Below are 17,998 nucleotides of genomic sequence, written 5' to 3' on the forward strand. Positions count from 1 at the left end.
ACCGTCAGGAATCTGTGTAGTCCAGGAGAGTTCTTCCTCATCACTATCAACCATTTCTATAAGGAAATGTGTGGTACATTCTTTGTACAAAAGCATTATCATGCTAAAGGAGAACAAAATAGAAACTACTGTATGCTGTTTAGCCTGCACACGGAAAAACAGCTCCAGACCATTATTCCTCCTCCACATTTAAATTAGACATTGTCCATTACACATCCACTAACCCCAGAATCATCCAACAGATTGCCCGAAAGTGAAGCATAGCACACAGTGATATTAGGATTTGGCTTTTTGTAGGACTAATTAGCCATTTAAACCCTTATTGTTTAGCTCCAGTCAAAAGTTTAATGTGCTGACAGTGCTGCTATGTGAGACTTGGAACTTCCAAGGCCAATAGATTTTACTCTAACTGTTACTTTGGATATTGACAAACCCCCCCCCCTCCCCATCCCCCCCGATTGAGAGGATGTTTCTTTTTCTGCTGAGTATACGTGTATTGAAGTTTACTGTGTTTATACTACTTTTATTTGTTTATTTTCTATTCAATTCCACTGAACACAGCTTTACACACAATATCAAACATCCATCAGGAATCTATGTACTTTAAGTAGCGTAATCCACCAATTAAAAGAGGTTTCATGATACTTCTGGATATGTAATGTATATGTAGCATATATGGCATTACCAATGTATTTAATGTCAATGTAAATGGAGTGGTTAGTCAAGACTCCAGAAAGGAGAAATATCAGCCCCAACAAGCTATGTTCTTCTGGCTTCAGTGTCATTTACTTTTTTTTTTCCACGTCACCAACTGCCATATTTTTCAGATAACCAGTATAATAACTAGTGACATATATAATTTTAAACATTTGTTCTAGCATTTCTCAAGTTTAAAGGATGGTATGTAAAGTTCCAGAACTGGATTGGTTATCCATGTGAAGTCTGGTATTTGATTGCATGACAGGTCCTTTAGGCAATAAATCAAACAAATCTCATGCACTATTATATTATTACACACACTTCCATATTCGTGGCAAAAACAGTCAGTCTGCCTAAAGATGTATAAACCTTTGATAACCTAGAATAACCAAGTATGGTTTTACCCAGTGAATGTTAGTCTTCGATCATGTTATTGGACATCTATATGCTGTAGCAAAATAGACATATAGTTGAGGCCAAAAGGTTACATAAGCCTAGGCTAAAGATTAATTTTTTTTTATGTAACGCTACACATTTTGTGTTACTATACATTTCCTGTGTTAAGTTTATTAGGGTATCTACTTTATTTTCATGAGGGGTCATTTAAAAATTATAGCTAAGAGAAAGATTTATTTTCAGTGTTTATCTACTATCAGATTTTCAGTGGGTCAAAAGACCAAAAGGCTAGGTCTTTGTCCTGGTGATCATAATGTTAAATGGTCTGTACTTATATAGCGCTTTTTTAACCATAGCAGTTCTACAAAGTGCTTAACACTCTTTCTCCTCAAACTGTTGCTATGAAGTTGGAAGCACACAAATTTTAGGACGTCTTTGTATGCTGTAACATTACAGTTTTCCTTCCCTGGAACGAAGGGGCCCAATCCTGTTGCAGCCTGTACACAAAGCAAACTCCATGAAGACATGGTTTGCCAATGTTGGAGTGGAAGAACTCGAGTGGCCTGCACAAAGCCTTGACCTCAACCCCACTGAACATCTGTGGGAAGAATTGGAAGGCTGGCTGTGTCCTACGCCTCATCACCCTACATCAGTTCCCGATCTCACTAATGCTCTCGTGGCTGAATGAGCAATTCCCCACAGCCATGCTCCAAAATCTAGTGGAAAGCCTTTCCAGAAGAGTGGATGTTATTATAACAGCAATGGGGGACTTGGCTCTGACTGGCTCATTCCAAAACATTGATCATTTTCTTCTGAAACCATTACAGTGTTGACTTGTATTTGTGATTTGGGTCATTGTGGTGCTGAAAGGTGAAAATTCTCTTTATCTTCAGTTGTCTAACAAAGGCCTATGAGTTGTCAACACAGATTGGTATTTGGAGCTATCCATGATTCCCCCTAATCAATTGAGTTTATAATGAAGGTACCAACTGTCAAAATGTCTGTAATACACCTGCCCTGTTACATCATCAAACAGTGCTTACACACTATGTACAGATAACATTGGACAAAGTTTTTCAAATGAAATGACCTAATATAAATAATGGAAAATTATCCAACAGAATACACTTAATCATTTAGAGATTAATTCAGCACTGATGTGCAGTAATTGAAGAGACGTGGATGAGACTTGTGTTTAAATGTTTCAAGTGACTTTTACCTCACATGAAGCAACTAATGTGGATGATGCTGATAATCAAAGTAATAACTCATAATATGTATACTCATGTATAATTCTTTAAAATTTATTTTAAAAGTTCATTTGATTAGATTAATAGAAAATTTATTTTTTTTAAAATTTAGTTGCTTTTAGATATTCAGTGTATCATGCCTTTAAGTGGTGTCAGTATGGAATCTTCAAATGCAAATGTGCTGCTTTGGGGGGAAACCAGAAGTTAAAATATACCTTTTGCTGTGGTTAGGAATGAAAAAAAATCCAATCCATTGCAGTTAATGGGAAAGTATCAGTCCTGTTTTGGCTTAAGCAACAAAAAATAGTTGCCATCTCACTTTTTTCACTCTGATGGAATGACTAGGTCAATAACCCTTACTAAGAAGAAGGTTTCCCTACAGCATGTCTCAAATTTGTAATCATTTGGCTGAAGTTAATTATTCAGTGTGCAGCTCAGTGGTGCACTAGGAAGGCATTAGGCACAGTTCTATGATCTACAGACAGAAACCTGCTTGAAACTTTCTTTTATGTGAAGTTATGTAAGAGCAGTTCAAATGCTGATATTTGTTTTTTTAAATTCTTATAAAAATAGAAAAAAAAATGATGTACAAATCCAAACACAACAAATGCAAGGCAAGCAGGTTTGAACAGTCTTGTCAGCATGTGCTCTAATGAGCCCATATATCCAGAAAGGGAACAGAATTTGTCACTGACTTCATTCTATTATTTCTGCAACCTTCTCTGCCAAACAATATCTCAGCAACTGAAAACATTTGAATATAGGCAAATCTGTTTAACGCTTCTCATTATGAAAATATTCCATCTAATGGTAATAATTTATTAATGTTTAACAATTTATAAACTTAGTTATAAAAATAAAAATGGTTCATTTTAGAAAAAGCTTTATTGCATTTTTGTTATAGCAATAAATAGAAATATTACATAAATTCATATACCAAGATACCTTCCCTTGCCAAGTTGTCATTTGCAGTAATGTGCAAGTGACAACGTTCTATTGCTTTATCCTCACACAAAAATCTCTTTTGCTATGTTTTCTGGTTGGTAAATGTCAGACATGTCCATCTGCTCATGATATTTTGTGCTAAACTCTGGCCTGAGCCAATTGATCGCATGAACGATTCCCTAGGCCCCCACACAGGCCCATATGCCCACCAGTGTGCTCTGAACATGCTAACTTTGCTAGGGGCAACAGGCAGATCACGAAGTACTATGCCACAGAGAGAGAACTCATCTGTTTATCTGTTTATTACAGTTCTTAATGACTGCAGGACTCACTACTGTTAAGCAAACACTTTTAAAGCTTCAAATGTAATTCTGGCTGAGCAAAGTTAAATGTATACATCATTTAAAATGTAGTACATGCACACATTAATATTATAGCCATATCTTTATATTTCTACCTTGCACTGAAAAGTACAAATGTGAACAGATTTTGTATGTAAATAGCAATTACGTGAGACTGTTTTAATGTGGAAAACATAATCAATCATTTCAGGTACAAGATCTATTGCATAATTTGCACCACAATATAATTACCACACTAATTCTAACATAATCACTACCTTCAATAAATGGCAAGGCTTGCTAGCAGAGTACTGAATTTAAAATCTTTAATATTGGATAGATACTTATACTCAGTAAACTGTAAAATCAAACATATGCAGCCAGGCCACAAGTAACTATTGCATAAGAGTGGATTCCAAGTATTTTATTTTATCCACTGGTCAGTCACTAATTTGATTGGCCAAGCGGCATTCAAAGAGTGTTTATATTGAGTATAACCACACTGGAATATTTCACTGTGTTTATCACTCCACTCGTCTGTGTTCACCACATAAGTTTACACTTGCTAGTTCAAAACCGTTACTACAGTAGTGTTAGTAACATCATCAGTGGACATGGACATGGATGAAAAGGAAAAGGAAAATGGGAGGCCAATTTGACCGGAAGCCATTACCTTTAATGGTAATGTACAAATCAACGTGAGCTAGCTAGCCAGCTAGTCGATGGGTTATAAACCAAGTGTGGCTTCTTCCGGAATTTTTCAGCTAACGGAGCAAAAACAAACAGAAAATTTGGCCAAATTGTGTCAGAAATGTCAATGTCGATATTAATTTCTTGTTTATAGAATTGTTGTATAAAAGCAATATCAGACTCGCAATAATGCAGTTATGCTGAATATCGGCATGGCTGTAATCACCTACGACCAAATCACAGACTTGCCAATATTCAGTGTAACTGCACTCTTGCTCATGTGATATTGCTTAATAAACCTCCAGTACTTAATTTAAAATGTGTGGGCTCTGGCCAAAGCATTTGACCATGTTGTTATTATCACAAAGACAGGAAATCCTGTTAATCCTCTTTCAACTTATTCAATGTAATGTTGTGGTGTTTAATCCAAAGCCCCCTCTTAATTTGCTATCATCATTCTATTTTTCTGTATGTTGTTTGTCTATAATTATGGATTCTGTTAACACTGTGTATAAGCCACAGGACAACATCTCAATGCAATATAATACTTCAGCATCAATTGCTGTATATTGTCTTGTGCATATTGATGCTATGTATTTGAAATTTCATACTGCAGTATATTTAAGAGGTCTTCTCTTAGACAGCTCACTCTTGTGCAATGATTTAAAATGAGTGATGAGGGTGTTGGCAGATGCAACACTGGGAAATAACCAGAAATGAAATGGAAAATGAGCTGTCAGAAATCTTCATCTTCAAATTTGAAAGAAGACATCTGTCTGCAAAATAGGAAGCTGAGTAGCAAAGTTTTCAAGAAATCAAGTTTTATAATGATGGTGAAAGTAACTGTGTAATAACTAGGCGTCATGCCATCAGTGATAAGAGCAAAGCTTATTAAAACAATCACTAAAGATTTCAAGTCTGCAAAACCTAAATGGAAAAACTGTCCTCAGCTGTTCAATCTATTGGGATAACTGAAGAGTTCCTTTGGGCACATGCTGAAGTGGAGACTGCATTGAATACGATTGAGTAAAAAGCTTATAGCATCCTCTAGTGGAGACATTTAAAACACACACACACACACACACACACACACACACACACACACACACACACACAGACACACATATGCAATGGCACTTCCTGAAAGAATAACCATAAAAGGTTATGCCTGACAAAGAATGGACCTACCAGCCATATCACAATGTTACATAAAACATAAATGTGCATTTAATTAGAGAAGATTGTCTTTGTACATTACAACATCTTCAGCTCAGAGGTATTTGGCCAATACACTTCTGCTAGAGGTTGCATCAGACTGCTCCGGATGGTCTCCCCCTAACCCCTTCAGCTATGGGCTGAAGGTTTGGGAATAAAAAAAGGTGATAAACACAAGTGCTGGTTTACAAGTATGAAAAGTAACATATGCCTCAGGCATACTTTATTTATTTCCTACATAATTAAAAGTAATAAAGTAATATTTCACATATTTTTACACACTTGGAGTAGCAGTGTTTGCCAACATTCAGCCATGACAACACAGAAAGAGCAGCTAAAGCAAGTGCTCAGTGATTACTTTGAGGTTGGTGTTGAAAGAGAGGCATTTTTCCCTAATGCAGATCTTGGATGCCCTCTGTTCTGATGGGTATCCAGGGTGCAACAGTGCATGTACATATACACAACCAGAGTAATACCACACATTTACACTATCCCAATGCACTATATGTAGAGTGAATGTATGGGTGGAATGCAGTATATTCCATGATCGGGGTGTCATTTGTGTCCCATCCATCCCTCCATTTCTTGTACCACTTGTCCTACACAGGGTCACAGGGAGCCTGGAGCCCATCCTAGGTAACTCAGGGCACAAGGTCCGGCACACCCTGGATGGGGTCCCCCGCCACCCAACCCATCGTAGGGCACAGTCACACACACTCAAACCAGGTACTCCGGTTTCCTCCCCAATGTGTGAATACACACTATAGACAATTTGGAAATGCCAATCAGTCTACACTGCATGTCTTTGGACTGGGGGAGGAAAATGGAGTACCCGGAGGAAACCCCCAAGGCACTGAGATAACATGCAAACTCCACGCACAAAGAGTAGAGGCAGGAATCAAACCCCCAACCCTGGAGGTGCGAACCAAATGTGCTAACTAGTAAGCCCCGCTGCCCCCCTCCTCCCTTTGTGTCCCACCGAATAGATTTACAAATATGTATGTAATATAAAGTGAAACACTTTTTAAAACAGGAAATATAGGTAAAGTGTGCTTCACAAGCTATGTGCACGTTTCAGATAAATCCCATTCTCAAGAGGAAGTCATCATTCAAATTTTCTAAAGATCATGGGAAGAAGAAGTGATATTGTAGTGATATTGTGATATTGACTGATGTGATCACTTTGAAAGTACACTGTTACCCAAATGATAGACTGATAGACTGTTACCCAAAATCAGAGAGAGTGAAGTAAGAAAATTAGTAGTCCTTAATGCCTTCATGACAGCAGCATACATAGTAGTTAACCACATTTTGAGTATTTGTTTATTCTGTGCTAGAAAACTCAACCCTGTTGTGTTTAAACCTGCTACTCATTTAAGTGCAAAATGCAGCCAAGAAACCTTGTAAAGAATGAGATTGTTGCCCAACATTCATCACTTACTCATTAGTAACCAATGACATTACACATTCAATAGTTGTTTAGAGCATTTCTACAATCAACCTGTTTCTAATGCTACCATACACTCATTGTTAAAACAGATGTCTGAGAACTAAAATGACTATTAACTCTCTATGGAACTAATCATGAAATCACAGCTAAAAAAAACAATTACCTTATATTTTTAGAGTATTTAAGGCTAAAATCATTTTCCAAAACTTATTTTCTACATTTGACCTTTGACCTTTTTTTTAGGGTACTGTCATTTATAATTGACTTTGTCCGATTTGGGTAAATGATTTTTTGTAAATTTTCTGAAATGTCACACATTCAAATGCATTTTCACTGCCTAGAAAAAAAGTTAGCCAGTGTATTGGTGTTTCAGAAACATAAAAAAAAAAAAAAACTTTATTCACATTCCATTTCATCTTATGCTACTATATTTGTTTTGGAACTCATGTAAAATTGTCTGAAACTTGCGACAAATTCAAATGCAATTTCACTCTCTGGAAAATAATGTAAAAAAAAAAAATCTCTTTGTGAATCAAAAACAGTAATGTAACAATGTTTTAGAGTTTTAAAAACAGTACTCTATTCTAGTTCTGTTTTATGTTGTGTTACAGTAATTGATTTCATGTGATTTCATTTTCACTCACATGTGAAAATCAACAAGACAATTCTTTTTGGGTGTGAAACACAGGTGTACCCCACACTTTCCATAACTTGAGTTTGACCTGTGCAGTCATCATTTTTGCAGCGTCCCTGCTTGTCAGCGTAGTGAGGCCAATGGGCAATGCCATCTTTCCTGATGTTTGGTTGTGTTATGGATTCTCTCCTTTGCTTCTTCTTTGACACTGACTCTCCAGAGCTGGGTCGGCCATGTTTCACTTTGTCTATGCCTTGCCTACAGAGGACATCTGCAACTGCTGTTTAGAACTCTCTTAGGCTGAGTTCCTCGCTTTATTTAGGAATCATTGTCCCTTCGGTACAGCAGCCATGCATTAACACACAGTACATCCAGGACATGAAAGAAAATACGAATGTACCATTTCCATGACCGAATCTTTGTTTGGTACAATGCAAGCAAGGTGTCCATCAGATCAACACCTCCCTTTTTTATTATACATCACAGAGGATGGACATTTCACATTTATGATCTGATTTGTCCTCCTGTCCCAGCATTGCACAGTGGAAGCTGGGTAGGCCCAGTGAATGTGCTCTTGCCAAATGGTTGTCTTGAAATTTGCTTGCGATTATTTGCACATGCTCACATCCTTCTCATCAAAAGTGCCCCGTCCAGCCCTTTTCATTTCCTTGTCAGTTTTCAACATGCACGTTTTCAACCTGTTGGTTCTAACTGTGCCAAGGCAGTAGATCCTTCTCTTTGACATTTGAACTTCAAGGCCTATGCTTGTGAACCAATTGTCATGGTACAGCTTGAAATTCTGATGTGGGGGTATGATGGATGCCAGTCGTAGAACTATGTTGCTACTGGCTCCCAGGTCAGGCATTCCACTGGCTGGTAGTATCCTGCCTGTGTGGAACTCAAAGTTGTATGCAATGCCTTTTGAGTCACAAAGCATGTACACCTTGTACCCCCATTTATGGGGCTTGCTGGGGATGTACTGCTTCAGTCGACTTTTTCCTTTGTATGGAATTATTTGTTCATCCACACTTAGGTGTTCATCCATTGGAATTCTTCTCATTCGTTCTACAGCAAAGATGAGGAAAGGTCTTATTTTGAAGAGAGGATCTCGATTTGAGTCATCACTGCCAAGGTCTAAAGTGTTGTCACTGAAGTGGAGGTTGCTCTTGAATTGTTCCCATCTTTTCATTGGCATTACATCAGCTATCTTGTTGATGTGTGTGCGGGTCTGCCAGTACATACGTGTTGCAGGAACTCCATAGATAGACATTTGGAAAACAGTCCCAATGAACTGTTTGATTTCTTTCTATGTGCAGTTCAGGGGCGAGTTAACCTGTTAACCTGTCACGGAGTAAAGGATTGTTTGCTGGACAGTACTGTATGTTTGGACACTCAGAGGAAAACATTTGCTTGAAGAATGGAGTATGAAGAAACTTGGAAAATGCACCTTCTCTGCTGAGGCAAGATGCATGTTCCAAACTGGCATCGAATAATGAATCAGAATGCCTGATTTCCACAACAACCTATGACTTGTTGCTAGCTGCTCCTGATTACGTTCTTCATCCCTGTCCCCACTCTCACTGCTGCTATCCTCCTGATCCTCAACTTGATAATTTCTTACTATAATCTCATTATCTGATGCACTGCTGTCACTATCATAACTACCTCCTGGAATTGGTACAGCTTTGCCTCTCTGTCTTCCATAAAATTTGTAACATTAACCTAGTACACAGACATGAAGACTATTATACTGCCTGATAGTACTGAACAACATTGGCAGCTACACAGGAAATATGTATCCCAAAAAAGGACTTTGTCATTTATACATGACACACAGATTTTGTGTGTTCTTGAGTTATTATTTATCTAAAATGTGTGTAAAAATGACAGAAATCTTTAGAAAACACATTTGGATGTAAAATAATTTTTTTTTTAGATGGGATTTATATGTGTGTTCTAGTATAAAATGAGCTCACCATGGTGCCTGGAGAGCATGTAACCTAACATGTGCTAATGTCCCCTTCACTTCCTCTTTGCCAAATATGTGAAGCACATGGCAAATAACTTTTAAATTCATTGGATGAAGTTGATGTCATTTGATATTATTAAAAAAAATTTTTTTGGTTGAATATTATTAGTGTTTTTTAAATGAAATTTTATTTGTGTCATTTTTAAATGACAATGTCCCATAGAGGGTTAAATAATAAAAAGAACAAACTCTTCAGTTAAGGTTAAGCTTTCTGAGGTCCTATCGTGCCTTTCTGATGGCAGGAATTGACTAAACTTCTGACATGATAAACTGAAAGAGGCTATTGCAACCCCTACAGCTATTGTGGAGCAGCTACACATGCTTCATAAGAAGAATACGGAGAGATGATGCAACCCTATAAGTCATTGCCTTTGTCAAAGTAGTCAAGCATAGAGATGCTGCAAATTTTCAGTGATCTATCACAAACAAACAAGCACATCATTTCTTGGGGCCTTGCAAAAATAAGGGGAAACCACCATGACACATCATTGTAAAATTCGTAAGATTACCAGACAGGCAGAACAAGCTGCAAGCTGTTTGAGAGAAATAGGATAGATGCTGGAATGAACAGCAGTTCAAGTAAGATGTGTCATTCATTAAAAATTGTAAGCATGATCAAAATTCGGTGGTATAAGACAAATAATATGTCAGTAGTCAGGGTTGTTAATAGCATCACACAAGCCTGTTGTTAATTATATTTCTATAATAGCATGTCCTAGTGTGTTTTATTCCTTATCTAACCATTTTGGAGCTAGTTTATAAAGGGTTTGAAACAGTCAGATTTTGAGATTGAATTAGATAGTTGGGCTAGTTCGACTTGACCATTGGGCTGGTTTTCTCATAGAGACCTGGCAACCCTGACTCCTTCTTCTCTTCTTTATCTTCTACATCTCTACCTCATCCACATCATGGTCAGTCACACCCCATATTCTTATAGCTTCAGTAATAATAATAATAGCTTAGCCCAAAATTTCACTTCTATGTTTGTGGTGGAATACCACAATGTGTGTGTGTGTGTGTGTGTGTGTGTGTGTGTGTGTGTGTGTGTGCGTGGACACATAGTATCTTCAGTTTATTCCATTACCATAATACCATTGAGGCATCTCCTAGCTTTCAGCAGGCACAGGTTTCACTAAAATCAAGTTAATTTAATAATGAATTCATACTACATCCCAATTGAGAATCTATCCTTAAAGCTAGTGGCAACAAATATTTATTACACCCATCATTGCCTAACATTCATCTTCTGCTGAATTTATCATGGGGACATGACATAATGCCTACAATGTTTCAAATGATGAGTAGTTTGTTTATATTAGGCTGACAGAATAATAATAATGTGTTCTGATGTTAATGTTTTGAACAGGGCATTTTAATTTAATTTTACAACCGTTCCACAAATAGGCCTGCTTTACAAAAACTACTAGTTTCCTTCCGGTGGTTTAGTGATTCAGACTCTCTGTGTTTACTTAATTACAGACATCTGTTTGAAGTTCCCATGGCTGTGATGAGAAGTGTGGAAAAACAAGGTGAAGTCACTGCAAATGTTGGTTTAGCAGAAAGCTGGCACCTACAGATCTGTGCTCTGTTCTTTTCCTCATACCACTTTGCACACAAAGTACAATTGGCAAAATGTTCCTGGAATCAATAACACATTTTTGCCATCTGCTACAGGCTGGCAGCAAAAGCTGTAGTCTCAGTATTTCCAGAATCTTATAAATAGCATGTCCAACCCACAAATTGTTCTTCCCTCTACCACATTCAACTGAAACATGGCACCTAAGATAGAGGATGTAACGTAATTTCCTCTTTGCTCACAAAACTAATTCTGTCTTCTGGAACATTTGGTAATTTTGTGCAATGAATGGTGTTCTTACTGTAGCAGCATTGTGACTACTGAAGAATTGAACACAAGTACTGCAGAAACACTCACATAGATGACATTATAATGTATAGTGTGTGATTACACATTATTGGATGTATACCCAGGAAGCAGTCGGTCAAACAAAACAAAAAGTGGTATCCTTTCCTGTGTAGTTTTCAGTCAGATGTTTAAAATGTTAAAATGTTTCAAATGTTTAAATTCCTCTCTGGCACTATTTGGGTTTCAGTGTTTTCGCCGCTCTATTTCTATCTTAATGTATTTCATCCTGTATTGTGTGCAAGGGTGCGTCACTTGGAGGAATGTATGTCTCAGCACAGTGTGGAGTGTGTGGTTAGTGCTGCCTTGGCGGGGTCCACATGTGCAGCCCTGATCTCATCGAAGCACTGACGGATACACTATAAGTTTGGGTGGAGGGCTACCAATGAGGGCTTATTCATCAGCAGCTGTCCTGCAGAAATGTAGACTATTAGGATACAAATGTGTGCTACACACTGATGTCCATCTTGGGATTTCACAATACCTTTGTTTGGAGGCACAGTGTGCTGGTCTTTTTTGTATATGTGGAATTTCCATTTATGAGCTACTAATAAGTGGTGGTTAACACAGTATGTACACTGAAAGCACTTAAAAGTAATTTGCAGTTAAGTTCCACAACCAATTGATTGTATTATTATTGACCGAAGGACATCCAATGAGCCCAGTACTTATAAACATTATTTCTAATCAGCTATCAATACTCTCAGTGAAATTTTAATACATTTAAAAATGTTAAAATATGAAATTGTTGTTGTCTAATGAAGCAAATCCTGGCTCTGATTCAAGGAGAAATTGCCTCATGACATTGAGACTGTTGTACTTGCTGTCTGGATGCATATTGGAAATGCTTGAGCAGTTAATATAACTACTGCTGAAAGATCTTTTTTCCTAAAGTTTGTTCTGGCTTAACATTTGTTGTTACTTGTTATCTATAGCAGCTCACATGGTAATAGTATGCCTTTGAAAGAAGAAGCAGGGCCATTTATTATTTTTTTCTGGCTCGGTACATTTAAAAAAAAAAAAAAAAAAAAAAAAAAAAGGGCAGTGAATTCAGAGAGATTCAGGGCCATAACGGACCCTATGAGGAACAGACTGTGCATTGTACAGCCTTGCCACTTCTCTGGAATTTTAGTGAGAGGCTTATTGGCATGCTCAGAATAGTCATAGTAACAAGCAGAGAAACAGAAAGTCTTCTGACACTTTCCTATGTTCAACATCATACAACTAAAAATACAGTAATAGATTAATTTATATTTTATATATACTGTTGCAATGAAGAAAATAGTAGTTACATGTTGTTGCTTTCATGGAAAAATGCTGTTTGTACCATGTTGCGTGTTGCAACCAGCAGAATGTTGTGGGATCCGTGCTCATCTTTTGTAAAAGAGTCAGTGATTCTGCTGCTAGCAGTTGACCTTAAGAAGATCACTTACATTTGTAGGCCTTTTATGGCCTTTTATGGTATCAACAGATGGATGTCTTGTCACTGAAATAATAAGTGGGTTTTTGGAGATACAGTAAGCAAGTCAAAATACGATTTAGCATTACTTTAACTGAATTTGATTCTTGTATAAATAACACAAAATAAATGAAGGAGACATGTATGCTGCAGCTGAGGCCCAGCCTTATTTCATTTCTTTGGAAGTACACTCATTATTCAGAGATTACAGTAACACAGTCCTCCTCAATTCCCTCTTGAGACAATATCAACTCACTTTTACTGTAATATGGTAAAAAAGTGCAAAATCTTACATATCTTTATAAACATCAAACACACAAATTGAGCTTATGGATCCTAGACAACCTCATTTTACTCAAATTCTTGAACTGTTGGCTCAGTCTGCTATACAGCAGCAATCTGGTTGCTGTGGAATGTCATTATAGCTGTTGTCTCGTAGCCTTATCTAGACTTAACTAGGACAGCCAACACTCACAAATCTCCCCCACTAATGACATAGAGGATTTTCAGGTGATCATTTACTTTTTATTCATTAATTTGTTCAGACTGACAGTTGCTTTGTGTAAAATATAAATACTTATACATGGACATTTTACATAGCAGTGTTAAGCAAATTATATTATAAGCAACATTCTAGACTATGTACACATACACCAACACATGTATTTTATGCACGTTCATTCATAAAAAGACACATAAACACTTGTTTAAAAATAAAATGCTACAGACTTGGCATATCAAAATGTTTGTTGGTTTGTCATTGTAACAAAAAATGTCAAAGAAAACATAGAACTCTGTTACATAACTTGTTGAGTAGCTATAAACATACAAATATCAAATAAAATACAGATTTGTTTGTGGGTGCTGATGGTATAAATGAGTTTAAATTACTTTATACAAAATTGACCAACCTGGAAGCCTGAGACAAGGGGATCAAACCCTCTGCTTTCAGAGAAAAGTAAAGATCTTTTTTCCATAAGCCAGCTGTGTGCAACCTGGATTAGGGCTGTTTTTCTCGCTCTCAGGGCTCTCAGCGAGAATGGGAAGTGTCCCTCCCCCATCCCACATGTGTCCTGTGTTGGGTTTTTACACCACGGTCTGCTCACCCCGGCACTTTCTGCAAGAGCCATATATGGCTGAGAGAAGGTAGGCACAGGCAGTCAGGCAGGCGAACACAGAGCCAGTGAGGTAGACGGTGTACAGGCATGTGTGCTTATATTGTGGCAAATTGCAGTAGGAGTTCTTTGACGTTTTGTAGATCATGATGCCGATTGCAGACAAATAAAGCAATGTAGCAGCAAAGTCGTGCATCACATTGGTTAACAACCACCGCTCTCCTCCTAGGATGGGGACCAGGTCCTGCTTGTTCAGCAGCGTGAGAAAGAAGAGGGTGAGTGTGAGAAGCCAGAAGAAGACGGCCACAAAGAGAACAAAGTGAACGGAGCCCTCATACTTGCTGGTGGCGACAGTGACCCAAAGACCAGCTCCCAGGAGAATCTGAAGGATCCGTACAATCCCAAGAAAGCTCTTGAGGAACTCTTGAAAAGTCCTTGTCACCTGTGGCTGGGGGGACATCTCCTCGCAGTGGATTAGCTGTCTTTCTTCTCTTTAGGGTGGAGGCTTTTTTCTCACAGCCACAGAAACAATTGGAGATTAGAAACAAAGGTAGAAACAAAGTAGGATTTTCATAAGAAGTCGGTAGACAATTCAGAGGAAGAAAAAGAAGCTCTCAGACAGCGATGCTTGAGCATAGACTTGAAGTTTTGAAATTAGTTTTCTGTTTCGTCCCTTCCGTTTCCTCTGTGGCAGCTGGAAGACTCTGTCTCCCTCCCCCTCTTTTCCTTCCAGCAGTCACAGGAGGAGGTTCAGAGAGCAGAGGGTTGGCTGAAATCCTAACCATCCATTTCTCTGAGGGTCACACCCACAGATATGGAGGAAGGAAGAAGGGAAAGATGATTTGAACTTTTTGGTTTAAACATTCCATGAAAAAAAGAATATCCAGGTTTATAAACGAAAATTCCATGATTGCATGCAACATCAAATTCTTCAAATGTCATCAAATATCACTGAACAGTACAGATATGTGGAAACCATGTATCAAAGACATAGAAAACATTCATCATTCATTCATCATTATTAACCACTGAAGAAGATTCTGGTCAGGGTCACAGCAGATCCTGAGCCCATAACTGAGCATGAGGCAGGAATACACCTCAGATGGGACACCAGTTCATTCACACACTTTCACATCTAGGGGTAATTTCGAGTTGCCAATCCAGCTACCAGCATGTTTTCGAGTGGTGGAAGAAAACTGGAGAAGCCGGAGGAAATCAACACGAACATGAGGAGAACATATGAAACTCCTCACAGACAGCAAGTTGAGCTCAGACTTGAACTGGGGATCATGGAGTCTATTTAATACAGTGTTATAATAATAACAATAATAATAATAATAATAATTATTATTATTATTATTAGTAGTAGTAGTAGTAGTAGTAGTAATAGCCTAGTAGTAGTAGTAGTAGTAGTAGCAGTAGTAATAGTAGTAGTAGTAATAGTAGTAGTAGTAGTAGTAGTAGTAGCAGTAGTAATAGTAGTAGTAGTAGTAGTAATAGTAGTAGTAGTAGTAGTAGCAGTAGTAATAGTAGCAATAGTAGTAGCAGTAGTAATAGTAGTAGTAGCAGTAGTAGCAGTAGTAGTAGTAGTAGCATTAGTAGTAATAGTAGCAATAGTAGTAGTAGTATTAGTAGTAGTAATAGTAGTAGCAGTAGTAGTAGTAGTCGTAGTAGTAGTAGCCTAGTAGTAGTAGTAGTAGTAGTAGTAGTAGTAGTAATCATAGTAGTAGTAGTAGTAGTATTGTCATTATGCGGTCACTTGTGTAAGCAAAATTAATTCAAAGTTTATAAAAGAGATACGTCCTTCAGTGGAAGTTATTATGCGCATGAGGTGGAACATACCAAATGAAGTTTGAAGTGAGGGGAGTTTTTCATCCCCAGTGATGTGAACGACTTCATACGAAGCTATGTGGATGGCTATATTCTATGCCCACAGTCTCACCTGTTAAACAAATATAATATTGTGATTACATAGATTATATTCTTCAGGAGATAGTGGGATACACTCTTAGCCTTCACCTTGCACTGGAGGGGCTGTTGTTTTATGCAAAACATCTTTCAAGATGGGTAATTATTACAGTTGTTGTGCTTCAAAGGAACAAATTATAGGACTGCTCTGCCTGTAAGACTGCAATGGCTGTTTAGTAACGGGCATTGTAGTCTCTTTAGAGACAGGCCTCTAGGACACAATTAAGCATACAATATGATACTGCTGGTTCTATGATATGGTTCAAATAAGAAACTTTGCTTTTGGCAATCATATCATTTTGTCTTGTTTCTGCCTAATAGATCAATGTTAAATGTAAAACTAAATATAACGTATTGATAAAGAATGTATACATTGGTAAGACACAGCTGGTTGTGATATTAGAGGGCTAAAATCTAATCGTGTGTGTATTTAGACTATTGACTTCTAGTTTCTCTTTTAAAAGCATTCTGTGGAAAGAAAAAAGAATGATAACTAATAATCCATCTCCACCAATTCATTCCACCCTTGACTGTATGCACAAGCATCTCAATCACTGCTGATGATGTGTTATTGTGTAATGTGTAAATGAAGCAAGCTGAGAAATCATCCCAAATTTACACATCTAGCAGGCGTTTCACTCTGTATAATCACCTGACACAACTGTCACTGAGAGGCTGCATGAATTTACAGTCTGAGCTAGAAATAGATCAACCTCAGCCTTGCTTCGTTATACAGTTCTGTGTATTTTTCTTATGACTATAGGTGATCCACAAAAGTCCAAAATAATTCGCTTTAAGATATTTGTTATGGAAAGGTAATTTGTTGTGGATGCCAAACATGACACTTATATTGATACCTTTTTTATCTTTGAAAGATAGGGTGACTTAGTTAACCGAACCACTACCAAAAATATCAGATACACAGTTTGTGACTACTAGATCCTCTTTCATGTAACGATGTGATTGGGAATAGAAATAAAGGCATGGGAATAAATGGGAATAGAAATCTACGCATAATTGTTTATGTTAATCGACAGCGACCTCTAGCGGTCAGATTTCGGTGCAGTATTTTGAGCTCACACAGACTGTTGCACGTGGCTATGTCCAAAACTGTTTATAGTAAACTATTAGAAGAAAAAAAAAGTGTGTTAACGATTTAAATAACCTTTAAAGAACTATCTTTAATCACTGTAGGTAAAAAAAAGTGTATAAAACAGTACATTACTTCACATTATTATATAATAGTTATTATTTGGTATGTTTGAGAACCATTTCATAACGTTATTGGTACGTTCTGTTTTGTTTAACAAAGTCTGTTCCCAGAATCCTCTCCTGTGTCTCTTATCTGGATCAGTAAATATACTATATTACAGCGATTATATATATATATATATATATATATATATATATATATATATATATATACATATATATATATGTGTGTGTGTGTGTGTGTGTGTGTTGTAAAACCAGCACGGAATAATTAGGCTACAGAAGAAAGAAAACACCCAACTGCTTTTATATCAATATAAAAATAAATCAAGGTTAGTGGACTTTTTGCCTAGTCTCTGTATGAATACAGAAATGAAAGGTGGACTGTCGTCTCACTCTTTTATTCACAATTTATACTAGTGTAAAATGGTAATGGTACTTAATCTTAATTAATTATGAGTTAATAGTTTTTGTTGTCATTATTATCATAGTGTAGTGAACTATCGCAGTGTGCTGTAAACAACAATAAGCTATTTGGACATTAGGTTGCACCGGTATCTAAAATGGGCGGGGAAATGTTAGGAAGTTCCGGGAATCTTCACATTTTAATGGCTGAAATCCTGAGCAGGAAGTGACGTAAATCTGCTGACCATCCAATCAAAGCAGGAGGACGG

At 37.3% G+C, this 17,998-nt stretch overlaps 1 protein-coding gene across 1 annotated transcript; it reads right to left on the bottom strand.

Annotated features, from left to right (window-relative positions):
* Window positions 1–13,540: 13,540 nt before the first annotated feature.
* marveld1 (MARVEL domain containing 1) lies at window positions 13,541–15,096 on the bottom strand. Its single transcript, XM_053621252.1, has one exon. It carries the CDS (start codon window positions 14,602–14,604, stop codon window positions 14,116–14,118), a length of 489 nt encoding a protein of 162 aa, XP_053477227.1. The 5' UTR covers window positions 14,605–15,096; the 3' UTR covers window positions 13,541–14,115.
* Between the last annotated feature and the right edge of the window lie 2,902 nt (window positions 15,097–17,998).

Source organism: Ictalurus furcatus, chromosome 3 (assembly GCF_023375685.1).
Source record: "Ictalurus furcatus strain D&B chromosome 3, Billie_1.0, whole genome shotgun sequence".
Lineage (NCBI taxonomy): Eukaryota > Metazoa > Chordata > Actinopteri > Siluriformes > Ictaluridae > Ictalurus > Ictalurus furcatus.